The 17475-nt window shown below is 38.3% G+C and overlaps 1 protein-coding gene across 1 annotated transcript in view; it reads left to right on the top strand.

Moving 5' to 3' along the window:
* CPA6 (carboxypeptidase A6) overlaps positions 1 to 14975 on the top strand; it is an 86441-nt gene extending 71466 nt beyond the window's left edge. Inside the window, exons 7-11 of the mRNA XM_085221223.1 lie at positions 2034 to 2144; positions 2405 to 2495; positions 7074 to 7276; positions 11998 to 12082; positions 13590 to 14975. Coding sequence (XP_085077349.1) covers positions 2034 to 2144; positions 2405 to 2495; positions 7074 to 7276; positions 11998 to 12082; positions 13590 to 13777 — 678 coding nt within the window. The 3' untranslated portion in view covers positions 13778 to 14975. The remainder of the gene's footprint in view (positions 1 to 2033; positions 2145 to 2404; positions 2496 to 7073; positions 7277 to 11997; positions 12083 to 13589) is intronic.
* The last annotated feature ends 2500 nt before the right edge of the window (positions 14976 to 17475 follow it).

Below are 17475 nucleotides of genomic sequence, written 5' to 3'. Positions count from 1 at the left end.
TGTGGTTATTTTAAGGAGATGGTTTTATAAAGTGTTTTGAAGAGTTCATTTTTCCAGCATTCTAGTTTACAGTACATTATATATAACACTCCAGTGTAACAAAATGCATAATTACAGATATAATTTGCAGTGAAATAATGGCATACATAGTGAGAGGTACAAGCAATATGCCAGTTCCATTGCCTCTGTTACATAAATGCTCATCACAAAAACACAAGCTGAGCTGTATTTTAACACTGGCTAAAAAAAAGAAAAACATTAAAAAGTCAAGGAAGTGATGTGTGGTGACTTGTTTCCTCCCTGTCCAAATTTCTTCTCCTTGAAATATGCCTGATAAAGAAGTTCATTTCCCTAGAGTCCCATTTTGGAGCACACCTTCTTTCTGTTTTCACTGCAGTAACAGAGTCAGACATATTTAACATTCGTGCTTACCTTATAGGCTTTTAATCCTGCTAAGATTTAAGTGTGTGGCAATACACAGAGCAGCCCTGCTTTAATGTGTTTTTGGCATGCAGAACATCCATGAAACAGAGCCTTTGTTTTCATAATCATTATTTCTGAGCAACCATTGCTTTCAGTTTTGATGAAATTACTTTTTTACTATAGCTGAAGTTCTCTGAACACCATTACTATTATCCAGATGTATTTGTAGCCTTTCTGTCGCTTCCTTAATACACAGAAATTGAATTTAAATGCCATACCTTTCCAGCTAAGAATCTGGGAAATTGATGGCAAAGGGGCACTGAGACTTGTGACATCTGCATTGGCCAGAGATACTTTTTCCAGTATCCCCATGGCTGCAGCAAGCTGCTTTCAAAAGCCTGCTGTCCTTCACTTCTCCGCTGTGATAACCTTGCCCTAATTCAACATCTCATCCCACTGCATGACAGAGGGTAATGAACAAGTATTGAAGAGTCTCATTTGGCCCTCAGTAAAGAAAAGAACAACATTCACATTCCTCAAGGAATAAATTCCAGCCCCAGAAAAATCCAGTGGTATAGGCATTTTGTGCAGACATCCCATAAAAGGCATCCATCAGTCCCAGTGGCAGTGTCAATAATCCAACCAGCTGTATGGATTGGAGCCCAGAAGTATTGAAATCCTGCACTTCACACCGTTCCCTAGCACTTGTCAATTGAAAAGCTTTTAGCTTACTTCATCTCAGAACAACTTTCCCTATTTTGCCCCACACACATTTCCTCTGGTATCCCGAGGGCTAGGAATACTGCAGGCCAGAATCACAGCAGCTGGAGGAGAGAAGCAATCCTGTTTTCTCTCAGAACCCAGTGGCAATGTGCTGGGCTTTCCAGATGTCAGTGAAACACTTCATTCCCTGCCTTACAGAATCAAGACTTAAACTGTGAAGTTTGATGCCTAGCTATAAGCAGAGACAGTTTTTGCCACAGCAAGCTTTCTGAAGATGGTAAAGGACTCTACTGATGGCAAACAGAACCACTGAATTGCTTCTCATTTGCCTACCTAGACTTCCTCCACTAACCTTCATACCTGAGATTCTCCAAAATTAACAGGGTTTTCTAAATTGTAAAGGAATAAGATGTCTGTGTTGATGATTTTGAACATAGAAAATTACTCTGAATGCAACAAAATCTTATGCAGAGAGAGCCTTAAATTCTTTTTAGAGATGCTCTGAACTCACCATCATTACCTTATGGAACCTAAACAAGCTTCCTCAGTTAAGGAACTGTTCCACTCTCTCTTAACCTATGTAAAGATACACTATGTACTTGTTTGTTTCTATGGAATGTGAGTTGTATTTTCTTAGCTATTGAAAGGAACAGAGAAGCAGAGAGTATATGATTTTTTGAAGACCTTTTTTATGTGTACACATGCTTCCTTTAGTCACATTTCCAAGAATATGTCAGCCTTTCGTGTACAGCTCTAGGAATGACAGAAAGGAGTAGGATCAGGCCACTATATGGCCAAAGACTGAGTGACCATTTAGCCAGTCACCATAGTTAACCTGGAAATTATTTTTGGTGTGGAAACTACTTTATTCGGCTTATCTTCTTTAGGCTCTTCAGACATACCAGACTGATCCTGCCATGAAAAAGATGCTAACTCAGCTGTATTTCTATGTCATGCCTGTATTTAATGTGGATGGATACCATTATAGCTGGACAAATGTAAGTACTATCACTAGTATTACTCAAAAAATTATTCAGACAGGAAGACTGAAAGCTTATTACACCATTCAAAGGTGACTTTCTGTATAATCTCACTCATCACTCTGTATCATGCAAAATCGAAGTAAATTAATTCAGTTAAAATAGAATACTGGAAATGATTACTGGATTGAGCTTTTGTGTGTGTCTGTTTATGAACAGAGAGATTTCTGTCCAAATATAGCAATATTGCTAATGAATTATTTTAAAACTTACCTTAGGATCGGTTCTGGAGAAAAACAAGATCAAAGAACTCCAGGTTTTGGTGTTATGGGGTTGATGCTAATCGCAACTGGAAAGTGAAATGGTGCGGTAAGTCTGGAAATACTTTGGTCCAGCAGTTCAGATTACCCTGTATTTAATTATCCAACACAGTAAGTAGGTTAGGTCACATTTGTTGTGAAGTGTTCTCTTTTCCGTTGTTAAAATTGAAGCTTCTTTCTCATAACACCACAAGGAAAGGCTTAAATGTTCCTTCTATCTTAAGGGAAAAAAAAAGTCCTAAACTTTGGAAAAAAGTATCTCATCAGAAAAGAAGTTTTTATGGTATGTGTGGCAAAATTTAAAAACTGCACGTACAGCTATTCTGTAGTTCTGCAATATAACTCATTCAAAGTGCAGTATTGAGTTTGGTCCATCACATTTCAGAATCTACCTGACTACAACTTTAGAAAACATTTTAGATTTGTTTTGTTTAATTTATCTAAACTCTGAGATGAACTTAGTTTTGGAAACAGATTTGCTTTGTTGGCCTCGTAGAGAAATGTCTGAGAACATTTTAAGGCTATTATTGTTAGTGATTTAATGAAGAAAGAAGATGCTTTTAAATGTACGGAGATCCATTTTAAAGCTCCTAGAATTGCTGCAAATACTTTCATAAAAACTGACTTAAATTTTGCATATGAACACAGTAGTAATGAAATACTAGCAGAAGATTTGGAGTGAAACAACTGAAAAAGAAAAGGTACTTTATTAAAACTTATAGCAAGATGATGCAGCTCACACACAGAAGTCAGCAGTCGCGCAAGTTCTGCTGCAACCAGAAGTAATAGCCCTTCACTATGAAATAGAGTGTTTTACACCTGGTTCTTCTGCTGGCCTGCTCTCCCATCTTAAGCAGCTTTCTTTGCCTTTCTGAAGCAGTGTTTACACGCTTCTAACTCAACAGCCCTTCAGCCCAACCCTCTTCCACTGGAAGTCTCCAGTGTGTTTCCACAGTGCTGACTGCTTGCAGTAAGTACTGTGCGATTTCACTTGATTCTCCAAGTGGAGATTTTTAAATTGTGTGGATCAAATTAAGTAAAAATAACCTACCCAGGGTGATTGTGTGACGAGGGTGAAAAGAATTACATATTCAGTGCAACTTAGACCTGTGAAATATGCTTCAAATTTCACATAATCACAGAATCATTAAGGCTGGAAAAGGCTTCTACGATCATCTAGTCCAACCATCAACCCATCACCATCATGCCCACTAACCATGTTCCCAAATGCCACACACCTACACATTTCTTGAAATCCTCCAGGGACAATGACTCCACCACCTCCCTGAGCAGCCTCTTCCAATGCATCACCACTCTTTGGAGAATAAATCTTTCCTAATATCCAACCTGAACCTCCCCTATCACAAACTCTTTCAGGTAGTTGTAGTGAGATGGGTGTCAGCCTTTTCTATCAACTACTAAACTTGTATCTATTTGCAGTAAAGAGAAGACAGACATGGAAGCAGTTACAGTTTTTAGATGAGAATTTCTCCTTTACAGAATATAGCCCTGCTACCATGATCTTCAAGGCAATTTTATGCTGCAAAAATAATGTAAAAACCAACCAAACTCCTACATCACTGTTACCATCTTTTACCTAAGCACATCAGTCACAACTGGAGGTATTTTGGGGACATATGTTTACTATTCAGAAGACAGCCAGCAGCTTAATTAGAATGAACATTCTTTTACATAGTCTTCAGAGCTGTACTGTAGAGACCTATCAGTGGGACATTAATATTCACACTGTGTATTTTCTTTCTAGTCATAATTAATCTTTTTTTTTTTTTTTTGTTCAAATCATTCTGCTCCTCCCTCTCCCCTATCTCCTGTATTAAAAATTCTCTCCTGTATTAAAACACTCCCACTGTATTTAAACTCAAACATTCTTTGCTGAGTCCCACTAATACTTACTCATTTTTTGATAAAAGAAAAAGAGTTTTTCTGGGCTGAGTGAAACTATAACAATACACACACATTGTGTGTTTCAATCCACTGCTTGTTGCATTTCTTCCCTGCACTACACATGAAAGACAGGTCCTCACCCTTTAAAAAATAAAAATTCTTCCAGGGTTGCTCAGCATCCCACTAAGCACATGCCCTGCTTCCTGCGCCAGACCCCAAATTCCACCTTACTCTTTATTTCAGCAGAGAATAAAGAGGTCTGTCATGGCCAGGGCTGACTGGTGCGCAGAAGATCCTCATCCGGAGCCCTGTGTTCTCATTAATATAACACTAAATGAAGCAGAGAAGAATCTGGATCATATCACACTTTGAGACTTGTATAATCGTGATGCGTTTAAAATTTAATCCTGCACACACCTGTAAAAATCCTTTAATACAGTTCAGTCGTACCTAGAGTTCGCAGGCAGGCTTGATGTTTTGCAAGGCAGAAGACTATTCTGTGCCTTGCAATCAGTCCACAAGATCATAAATTTAAAATCAATAATCAGTTACAAAGAACTAAATCATTTCATGTGGCAAATCCAGTGAAGAAGTTTGCATCCAAAGTTCCCAAGAGAGAAGTAGTAGGAGTAAAAGTTCCCAGTACATCCCAATTTCCAGTGCACCTCATTGCTCACTGAGGACAGAGCCCCACTCTGGCAGAAGTGGCTGCAAGGAAGTTCAAGAATCATGCTCCAGTCATCTGTACTCCCAGTCTTGCTTCTGTAGACAATCAGATTTTGTTTTACCAGTCTCTGCACACATTTCCTTTGCACCTATACTCATGAGGTATATCAGAGGATGCTTGCCCTCCCCCAGGTACAAAAATAAGGCAGTATGATGACATTTCATGCAATTCCATTTTCTTCTCGTGACTATAACTCTGAAATTTCAGAGGAGTTGATAGCACCGTTTCATTTTTTTTTCCTTCTTGTTACACTAAAGAAACTTTCAGTATGAAAACTGAGGCTATCCTTACACTACTGTCCACGGGCACCACTGAAACTCGGCCTCCTTACCATCAGCCACCTTCACTCAAGAAAAAGCATTAAGTACTGCTGGGATTACAAGTGGCTCATGGTAGTAGGCTGAACAGTATAGAGAAGCTTTTCTTCACTAAAAGTAACTAAACCGAGTCATATTTTACTACTGGGTCATTTAACATTAAGCTTGCAGGATTATACTGTTTATTAAGAAGGAGACTCATTTTCATGGTTCAGCATACAACACTGCTATGGGAGATGAAGCATCCATTAAAAAAAAAAAAAAGCAAAAAAAAAAAAAAAGCAGGTTCTGTGAAATAGCTTTCCTTTAGCTATATTATCTGACAAGACATTGAGGCAGGGTGCTCTTGAGATTTGGATGACATGTTGGCCATCTGTTCTGCAGGGAGGACACCATCTGCCCTCAATATAACCCTCCCATATCCACTGCTATCTAAGCACTAATACCTTTTGATATCCTCACCTGTGGCCATTGAATGATAGCCTCATTTTTCCTACTACAAATGAAGTTGCAGTATAGGATACTTTCACTTTAATTTTTTTTTTTTTTTTTTTTTTGCATTAGGATGATTGCGTAACCTCATTCTATTTCGTATTATTATGCATTCTCACTCTCACTGCTCTTTTCTTATTATTTGAAGATGGAAGTACTTATTATACAAAGGAAAGCTAATAAAACACTGCTTTTGAAAGTCCCTGATGGCACAAGAGAATGTCACAAACAAACTATTATTATTCTGCAGGTCAAAGTAAAACGTGGCATTTTGAAATCACAGTGGATAAAAGAGTAGCACGGATTTGCATAAAAATTGTTCTTTTAGGCCCAGGCCCTCAGCTGTAAATGAGACAGTGGCTTAGAACCAGAATTGTTAGATGATAAAGGAGCCACTGCTATGTCTCCTTTTCTGAGTTTCATCTTTCACTACCTCATGGGATATTACACGTAGGCTTTGCTTCTGTAGCTTACTGCCACCTGAGCAGGATGATGTGGTGAAAGAAATCCTCACAATTGAACCCCTGCCCCTCTTTGAAAGAAAAATAAGCTCTGTGCAAGCTGAGATGATTTCTATTTTAGCTAACCGAGCAATCATCCCATGCATCACATCATTTTTTTTTTTCTCATAGGGTTTATAAGAGTAAAAATAGGCAGTCAGGGAATTTCTCCTGTTTTAAACCAGTCTCTAAGGTAATGCACATTGAGGTTAGCTACCTACCATTGTAGCTATCATTTTATAAGTTAGTAAATGAAACTATTCTTAGAGGCTGGATTTGTCCTGGCAGTGACTAGGGACAGGGGCATAGTTCTCTGATTTCAAATAAACCAACTGAAACCTTGAAATGGTTTTAACACAAACTTCATGCTGGAATGGTATATAGAGTGCCCCTTGTACGGGAAGTTACTGAAGAAAATACTGAAGAAAAGTGAGGTCAGACTCCCCTTTTTCTGATGGTTTAAAAATATGACCTCTGGGAAGCATTGCATGGAGCTGGCCACTTGGCCACTTGGTGCTTCTACTAGATGAGCAGATTGCTGTACTGAGGTCCCACTGGCTCATGCCCATCAGTCACATGAAAGCAATTTGTTTATTGCTTTTCATGCTTTTGCACACAGGTCACTCGGGCTGACCCTCAGAAATTCATTGTGGTTGTTCACCATCAGCTTTCTCATTCCATTCTAGATGAAGGGGCCTCACTTCACCCTTGCGATGACACCTACTGTGGTCCCTTCCCTGAGTCTGAGCCTGAAGTAAAGGCTGTTGCTCATTTTCTTCGCAAACATCGTAAACAAATAAAAGCCTACTTGTCCTTCCATGCCTATGCACAGATGCTGCTGTACCCTTACTCTTACAAATATGCAACTATTCCAAACTTCAGCTGTGTGGTAAGTACATTAGCACTGGGGAGAACACAATTCACCATATAGCTTCTTTTGGTAACGTTTTTGTACTGAGAGTTGTTTCATCCATGCTCTTCACTTATTTAATACATAGCAGTATGCATTCTGGATCTGCTTGCAATCTCGTTTCTGATTATATAACCTTCACTTGAAGTGAGTCAGCAGTAATTTGATTAAAATGGTATAGTGCCTTCTATCCATCAGTCCCTGAAAATTACCTGATAGCATAAATCCCTAGGTTTTAATCATAGGTATTATCATTTTATTTAGTTTTATTTAATTAACAGTAAGAAGAATAATGTAGTTAAGTCCTTGGGCATCTATCTGGAATTCTGTCTGTTCATGCTCAGAACAGAGACACAATTCTGAGTGTGATTTGTCACTCTGTTCTGAGTGAGGCACAAAGAAGATTGTCTTCAATTTTATGACCAAAAAATAAAATTAAAGTGGTTTCCATTGATCCTTTAGAAGAGAAATCTGGTAGATTTCACTAAAAATAAAGCTTCTGTTGCTTTATGTATCAGGCATAGTGTTTTCAGCTTTACAACAAGCAGTTAATTAACACCAAGAGCTTTGGAGCTTTTACCTATTAGGAGAATAAATTAATAGTGTAGATTCTGATGCAAGCCTATTGATCTATGAATACATACAATTCATGTATTCCATGCTCATCCAAATGCAGGGAAGCGTTCACCCTGCCTGCAGTTTGAAGTCTGTTGTTAGCCAGCCTCCTCTGCACAAAACCCTCCCTTTAGCCCATTCTGCTAGGAAAGCGTTGCTCAACCTTCACTTGCTGTTTGCTCCTGCTAACAGGCACCCATTGCAGCAATCAGTAGCAAGCCCTTTCTTTTGCCCTCAATTCTTGGTAAAATTACATTGTCCATACATCTCTCATTTTGGTCTTGAAAGTTATGGTGACATTTAGTTTACCAGTTTAAGCTTGTTTACTTCAAAAAGAGCTTAACTGCATCTTAGATTTATCCTGTGCAGAATAAATGATGTGTTAGTCCCTGGAGACTCACTGAAGTTTCACTCTGCTGCCTTCTGAGGAGGCTAAGCAGCAAGCACCGCACAAGCTGAATTCTTTGTTGGTTTATTTCTGTTACGACACTTAATTTCACGAGTTACCAAAATTTCTACTGTGTGATATCATTCTTGGGAAACAGAGAAAATTAGAAGTTAGCTATGCAGTCAGTGGAGCTAAAAATATAAGATCCCTGGGGACTGACTGTGAATAAATCCGTGAACCTTGTTTTTATTCTACCTTCTTCACCCTTTTTTGGGGAGTAGCAAAGGGAAAGAAGAGCCTCCCAAATGAGCTGGTAACTATTACTTACCAAAAAAAATATACACTTGAAATTTTAAACCCCAGGATCTCATTTCTTTGAAGACCAGCAGGTGCAGGCATTCTTTTTTTTTTTTAGAACAGCCAAGACAGAAAAACACAAAGACGTCGTGGTAGAAAGAATCAGCATCTCCTTTGCAAGATGATTGCTGGCTATCAGCAACACTCAGACTAAAGTAAGAAAACAGCAGACAGTGCCATGAAATTCATTCCAAGGAAAAGGGATCTCTGAGAGTTTTCACACACATCACCAAGTCTTTAATGCATGTTCTTATTGCTTGGTAGCTATTTCCTTTCTGAGGCAAGGTGACTGTCCCTCAGTGCACACACTCTGACTTTCCATCCACAGCTGTTAGACTAAGGGAGTTCATTTCTGATGAGTGTCAAGTGTCCCCTAAGTTTGTGAGACCTTGGATCCATTAAGCTTTGCATCAGAGGGAGTGGTGTGCAGATCTAAAGCAACAAAGAAACAGTTCTGGACAAATGGAAGTCAAATCCCAATTCTAAATATTCTGCCAGTATTTGGAATCCATCTTTATTTTTACTACAATGAGGCAAAAAGAACAGGGCAGTTGGAATAAGGAACTGAAGTAATTTCCTGTTATTTAGAAAGTTCAGTGAGGGTGTTAGAGTGAAAATGAATGGAATACTGCTACTTATTTATTTATAAGTTTTAATATTTGCCAACAGCCAAAGGCTCCATCAGCTGGTTGCTCCTTTGAACCATCTTTAATATTTGAAGTGTCTCAAATGATGACTTAGGCTGAGGTTTCAGGCTCTCCAGTTCTCTTGCAGAATTACAGTGTGTTGGAAAGTGGCAGTCCCTGTTCCCTGCTGCTGATGGAACAAGCTTTGCTGATCTACATGGACTCTGTACAGAGGACTTCACATGTACAACAGAGTATTTAGTGTTAACAGAGGGGTGCAATTAATCCCAAGCAAAAGAAAGGGTGTTTCTGTCTGGGTTATATCATTCTGGAGAGCTGTCAGTTACCATTTAGATTAAAGTGTTCAATTATTCAGAGTTGCTTTGAAAGGGGAGAGCTGTGTACTGATCACAACATGCATATTCTGTTCTAATTTAGGCACAAGTCTCTTATTAACACTCTCTTGAAATCTGTTCTTTTAAGATGCTTAAAATGTAAATCATACTTTAAGATTGAAGAAAACAAAAAACAAAACAGCAGAAACATTTATTCACCTAGAGAGTTTTAAATTTCACCTACTGTTTGTTCCTTTTTTTCCTGTGCCTTCATTTGCAGTACTGTTTACAGTGAGATTAAATGACACAGCCGAGCTTGTGTATCTCTTCATAAATATCTGACAGTTCTGTACAGAACTTTCTCCTTTACAGTGCTCAAAGGCTAGCTGCTTAGGTATATTCATGGCATGACCTGCATGCCATGATGCAGATCAGCACAGTCCCCAGTTTCGGCTGCATTACCCAGCAGTGGCTGTGAGCAGCAGCCCTCAGGGCTAAGAGCCGTGGGGGAACACCCGCCTACATACCCTACATACTTGAGTGGGAACTACCCAAGTATTTCTTCACAGTGATTTCAACATGGCTCACCCCTTTTCTGTCATTGCTCTGTAAGTCAAGCAGGGAGCACTCCCCTTTGTGGCTCTGTTCTCCTTTCCATGGCTTATTTACTGGGACATCTGCCATGGCTGCGGCCTAACAGGATCTGACACCTCCTGGCTCTTCAGGGTCATGTGTGTGCCCTGACTCACAAAAGTCAAGGCATCCGCATGTGTAAATGGGGAGCAGTCCCAAGGACAGCACTTCTCTTTGCCTCAGGTCTCCCATCACCTTCTTATGCTTGGTATGGGTGAGTCAGAACTTACCCTTCAGCAGTATTTGGCTGCCACATCCCAACCCTGCACTGACCTCAGCAGTGCAACTTCTCATGGAGGTATGATGGAGATGAGGGGTGAGCTGAAAACACCAGGCCACAGTCTCCAGAAGTCCTGCACTAAGAGATGAACTGAACAAATCCAGTTTTGCCTAGCAGAGTTTCATAATGGGGTTAAAAAATTGCTCTTCTCTTTGTTAAGAGCAGTTCTCATTGTAAAATTACCTAAAGCCCTACTTGCTCACCAGTGCCACCAGTGAGTAAAAATAAATGTGAGTTGTTTTATTTTTTACTATTTATATTTTATTATTTAATGTCATTTTAAAGCAATTTTCTCTAGCTTGTCTGCTGGAGTGGACAAAGATCCAAAACAGGAATGTCTGTACTGGTCAAACCAGAGACTAAGCCAGAATTCTCACTCCTGACAATGGCAAAGGACGGGAAGTTCAGAGAGTGAATAAATTCCAGGAAGGTACAAAGTAATCCTTTCCAATGCACTCATCATGTCTGGTGAATAGCAGCGTAAGTTCATCAGGATTTGCATAAACTGAAGACTACAGCTCTTTGGGAAATAAAAATATTTAACTACTGCAGCTTCCCACAGAGGTTCAAATTCTAGCAGTTTCTAGCTCCAATGATGTTCTGTATAGGGAGATCACTCTGCATTTTCTAGGTGTCCCTGGCCTTCTCTCTACATTCTACAAGATCTTCTGAGAATACAATATTCATTTTCCTTTCCAACACTTGCACCTTTTCTTTGTGCTTGGAAGCACTCTGTTCATTAGGACCATCTGAATTTGCCTTGGGCCAGGCCTTCTGCATCCAGTTTTACAGAATGCCATAAACCTCCTAAATACAATGCATACTTATGGATCTTGAAATATAGACACTGATTTTCCTTGTACAGTTCTGAATTTGTATTTCTCCAACAGTGGAAATAAATCTCCAGGCCCATGTCATCTGGTCCTAAAGGAAGTTAGACCAGTCGTGAACATTCTCCAGTCCATCAAAGATTCAGGAGAAAAGTTTGCCTCTTTCCCTCTTCCCACTCTGCTCACTTAACCACTCTACAGTGCAGACTTCACTCACACAGTAGAAATGAGGTTTAGCAGACAGGGAAATATATGTGCAGCTGTTGGTAGAAAAATGTTTGCACAGCTTTTATTCTACCTAAAAATGAGATTCTTTTATCCCACATCTCACATGTTTCCAACATTTGTTGTGTCTCTGAGTTGGTATATATACACCTATAATTATAGATATTTAATGGCTGATCACTTACAGTACAATGAGTTTATATATGCCATGAAAATACTGAATCAAGTTCTTAGCACATCAGTAAAAATAAATAATGTATTTCTCGCTTAAAATCACTTTGGGTTAGCTGCCATGGGCCTACAGAACAGGGCATTGCATCAGTAGTCAGCGACACATAACTCAGTTTTCCCCCCTGTGCAGTATTTAATTCAGAATCTAATTTATGCATTTGTTTTTTCCCCCCGACACAGGAGTCTGCGGCCTATAATGCTGTTAATGCTCTTCAGTCTGCCTATGGTGTAAGGTACAGATACGGTCCTGCATCCAGCACTTTGTGTGAGTTTCCCTCTGATGCAGGTGTATGACTACCTGTAACAAGGAGACCACCTTTGTTATAACAAAGAAAGCAAATACTGTTTAAATGAACTTTGCTCCTGTTGTGCATGGTGAGAAAGGCGGAAGAAGAAGTTTTGTAACTGACTCAGTCAGTTGATTGCGATATGATTAAGCCAACTGATGCAATAAAAGAGATTAAAATGCAGTGCATTTGAGAGAGGAAATCTGGCAAGTAGTACATTCAGAAAATATAAAAACAGATTTTTCTTTTATAAAAGATCTTTATCAGATATTGCAAATGCACTGCAAAGTTACGAAGCATTTGGGAGAAAATAATTCAAAGTAGTTTTCATTTTTCACCATTGCTTGTCTTGCTCTCTGTGTCCTTGTGACAGATACAGCCATTCAGAGAGCTCATTCTAAAATCTAAGATGATCTCTTTAAAACCCAGGTTTCAAATTTCTCAGTGTTTAAATGATGATAACTGACAGCAATGGTATCTGTATGTAAATATCTTTCATTTTTCAGAGATTGATTTCAAATGCACTTTATCCTTCGCATTTATCCAAATGCACTTTATATAAACAAAATGTCTTTAAAATATGCCCTTTAAATATATAACGACATTTGTCAGACAAGCTCTCCACATAGACAGGAAAGAGGAAATGATATTCAATACGTTTCAGAGAAGCATCATTCTCTCTACTTAAACTATGAGGCCAATATTCACTTCGCAAAGATAAGAGACTGAAAAAGTGAGGAACTTAAGTAAATAGCAAGATCTTTCACAAGTAATCTCCTGCCTCTCCCTTGCTGTTGCTGTGTTTTGGTTGAGGCTTTACGTGTTACACTTTATCACGGGCCCACAGTCATCATCTTGTGCTCATTACAGTGCAGTTGTTTGCTGTGTCGAAGGAATAGCACTGTGAGTTAATGCTAGAACTGCACAGAGGAAAGCAGGCCGCATGGGAGATGGATCTTGTAAGTGTCTTGGGTAATCAGCATATGGAGAAAAGCATAAGAAACACACTTCCTCTGGAAGGTTTGTTAATATTAGACAACACCTATGCAAATGCTCTCATGCTATAGGGAAATCATGAGACAATGAGACAGAAATGACAAGAAATCTTAAAAGAACTTTTTAAAGGAGGACATAGTTTACTTTATCATCTTTCTTCCTTCTCTCTACTAATGAATTGACTGAAAAAAGCTAAGCTGAGGAGCATGCAAGCAAGGGTCCAGCTGGGAGATCTTTGTGGAAGCAAAGCTTTATACTGCACTCACTTGGAGACAAGAACTGTCTGGGGCTTTATACTAAAAGTTCACATTATTGAATTTTCACGTTAGTCAGAGAAGTCAGTTGTTAATTTTTTCCTGTGAAAATCAAAGGTCTAATCCTGTATTGGGCTGATAGATAAAATGCCACAAAAACTATCCATCTCGCACTTTCAACATGACCTGCGCTGAAATTGTTTTTTTTCAGTAGTTGCTGAATTCTGTATTTCAGATGTGAGTTCTGGCAGCTCTATGGACTGGGCCTACAAAAACGGTATCCCATATGCGTTTGCGTTTGAGCTGCGCGACACCGGGCACTTTGGATTTTTACTCCCTGAGACGCTGATCAGACCAACCTGCACAGAGACCATGCTTGCAGTTAAAAATATCACTTTTCATCTGCTGAAGAAATTGTACTGAGAGCTATTTCTAGGCTCTGGAACTGAGAATTTTATTTCCAGAATTAATGCCTTTCAGTGAATTTATCATGCTAAGCTTGGCCTATAGAAACTATAGAAGATAATGGGAAATATGGTATTGTTTCTACTAGGTTCACATGGCTGGAAATGGAAAAAAGTCCATGAAGTTGATATACTATCTTAGTTATCCATTTGATGTAACATGCTTAGTTCTTTCTCGTGATAGATCTCTGACAGGGACTTCAGTGGAGCAGGCCTAGGGCTACATATAGATGCCTGAGAGAAAACTCAGTTTCCACACTGTCCCTGGCCTTACTGCTTCCCCAAACATAGACTTCCCTTAGCAGAGTTTCTCAAACCAGGGGATAAAGTTTACATTCATGTATACACACTCTGAGCCCCAGCATGGGCTCATGTCTATAGCAGTAAATGGCAGTATGGCATATAGTTCCAGCTGGCTGTGCTACAGGTAGCAAAGCGGCTTTCTTCTGCATGTATGCATACATATGTATTTGCACTTCTGTGATTTCTTTTCATACAATGTGAGATTTGACTCAGTGTTCCCTTTAACCGTTAAGAAATATCTACTTCCCAACATATACATTGGAATGGACACATTACCTTTGAAAATGTAACTTCCCTGGAGACATGTAAGAATTATAATGAAATATTACTGAACTATACAGTAGTGCTATATGGAACGACATAACTGACAAAGCAACTTGCCATGACATGGAGCTTGGAACCGGGCAGGCAACAGGTTACTGTGGGTCTTGCTGTAGTCAATTTGTGCCCACTTCCACCAGAAGCAGATATAGACTTAAACTGCAGTTGTGGTGCTAAGTGATATTTTATTCATTGGTAACCTTGCAGTGAGTTCTGTGACTATGTGGCTGTTCTTGGAAGTCATATTTTTTGCATGCTTTAAAGGAATTAATAATAGATTCTTAAGTGGGATAGAGGTGAAATCAGAAGCTTTATAGCTGAAAGAGAACCAGCACCATGTTGGAAAGAATAATTATGTGAAAAAATGTAACAACTTGTTGAGGTTTTTGGGGTGCTTTTAAAATATTATTTTTTCATCATATTATATCTGCAAAAGCATATATTTTACTTTATTATTTTTGAGTTTAATCTTATGCCATAACAATTTAAATAAGATGTATTTGTTAATAAAACCATCAGAGGCTTTTGAAGTACTCTTCGGATTTTATTTCATTGTTACGGTCTTAGTTCATGGATTTAACAATTTTCCTTATTTGTAAAACAATTCTGACACAAAGATGGAACACTTGAAAAAATCTACATCCTCTGTAGATACATGCTTGAACGTAGACAGACAGCGGACAACACATATGAGACTGGGGAGCACTATATTTTAATAATACCACTGTCTTCAGGACTGCGAAAGACAACCAGTTGAGCAAAGATGACAGAATCTCATTCTCTGTAAATTTAACATTTTCCTATTACAGTGTATGTATTTTAAACAAGTTTTCTGAAAGCTTGTCCAGATTTGATTAGTTCAGACTTGCCTGAGTAATGTGAGTTTCTAATCTGGTTTAATTAATACTTAGAGGATAGAAACACTAAAAATATCTACCCACTGGTCATCTCCCCTTTGCTTATGACCATAATTAATAAATATTTTGAAGACAGCAAGAGCAACCTTTTGCTGTGTACAAATTCTTGACAAGCAGTCTTGATTGAGTGTAAGTAGTACTAATTGTCAAGAGTTATTCTGGATTTAGATAATAAGATCGAACTATTACAAGGACATGTGGGACTGAAGTGAAGGACAGAAGGTGTGAAAGATGCCTAATGAGCATAAGGCATTTTACCACTGCAGTGTTACACTACAAACTTTTCAACATATGAGCCAGGAAAAAATAGATGTGAAGAACTGATTCCTGTTCATAGTTTAATGGTTCATCACAAGAAACATTTCAGCTTTATCTCCATACCATCATATCTCCACTGTACTGAAAAGCACTTGAACTCTTGGAAGGAAAATAAATTAAAAGACAATAAAAACAAAACAACTATTTTAGTTAAAAAAGATCCTAACATTTTAGATCAGGTGACCCAGTACAGGAATAATGGCAAGTATTCTCACACATTTAAGAAGCTTTGACATTTAGATATATTTGATTTCAAAAACAATGGATGAATAAATCTGCATCCTGGCTTCTGAGTAGACTAAGCCTGAATACTACGTTTTGCATGCAACTGAAACCTCAGAGCTGAGCTGAGGTGAGTTTTGAAGATCTTTCCATACCGGATAATTTAGTGACTCATAACTGAATGCAAATGTAAACAGTCTTTAACTCCTTTAAGTTCAGGGTCACTAAAGCTGATCTGAAAGACAGTCACTGGAAAAGAATAAACCCTATTTCCTGAATTAAGAATCAGTAAGACAAATATCAGCAAGAGTGATTCTAAATAGAGCAATTTTACCCTAAGGAAAGAGCTCTATATCAGCTATTTGGATACAGAACAACAGCCTTTTTGACTTAAAGATGTTACTTCTTTGAGCTTTTCTTACTTGTCTCCATAATTACTTACATCTCTTCCCAGTGTACATCTCTTCAGCAGAATTGGTAACTGCTTTTGAGAAATGTGAGTTTATCTTATGATGATAGGTATAGTTTATCTTTCAACACAATAGAAAGCACAGCAAAATGAATAGAATGAAGAGCAAAACAGTGGTTAATTAATCTAGCAGACAAAATCACATATATATAACCATTATGTGAATTCAGGAGTTATACTTGCATTGACTATTGGTAGATTAAATACAACTGCTTCTGTAACTTGGAAAAAGTGTTCAGACAAGGTTTTGTAAACATCTGTTCTTTCCTTTGAAAGCTTTTATGTTTTAAGAACTGTGAGGTCAATTTTTGTGAAAGAAACAAGCCCACAGCTCTGCAAGTCACCATGCCCAAGCACAAAAATTATCCCAAATGAGAGCTTAGAAAGATTCCAAAGGACTTTGAACTGTCATTCATAAATTGATTTTCAAAAATGACCTTTATAGGTTGAATAAAGTACTGAGTTTATTTGCAGATCTTGAAGAAAGAACAAAACTGAAGGCTGAAGCTCCACCATCTTTTTCAGAAATTGTTTCAAAAAGACCACTGTACTTGTGGTCATGTGTACATGTCACCTTTGCAACACATAAAGCCTACAGAAAAATGCAATTCTTTTTTTCAAATGTCCGAAATTTGAGCAGAAAGAGTCCAAATGACCTTGAATGCCAACATTCATTTCTTGGAAACAACCAGTACCAGTCAGTTTGTCTACAAAACAAACTGCAGCATGCTGATTGCACTATCTGCTGGAGGACTGCAGAAAATAACTGCTTAGTGAAAACACTACACCTAATTCTTACAATTGAGAATAAAGTATCACACTTCCTAACAAAGTGAGGTTAATATTTAACAATTCTAGTTTATTCGTCTTAAACAACACCCTCCCTTTTTATGTTTGTATTCAACTTAATGGCACTGCTCAAAGAGCAAAATATTCAGAACCATGAGTTGAGCAACACTTTCGAAAGCCCTCTGACCTTCCCTTTGGCTGTGAGAAATTACTGTTTCCATAATTTCAATAAATCCAATAATTTCCATAATCCAATGTTATGTAAAGTCACATTCATTGCTAAAAATGCTAGTCTCACACATAACGATTTAATGGTTT

Source organism: Meleagris gallopavo, chromosome 3 (genome assembly GCF_905368555.1).
Source record: "Meleagris gallopavo chromosome 3, MGAL_WU_HG_1.1, whole genome shotgun sequence".
NCBI lineage: Eukaryota > Metazoa > Chordata > Aves > Galliformes > Phasianidae > Meleagris > Meleagris gallopavo.
Note: the sequence above shows the minus strand (reverse complement) of the source record. Positions and strands in the feature narration are given on the sequence as shown.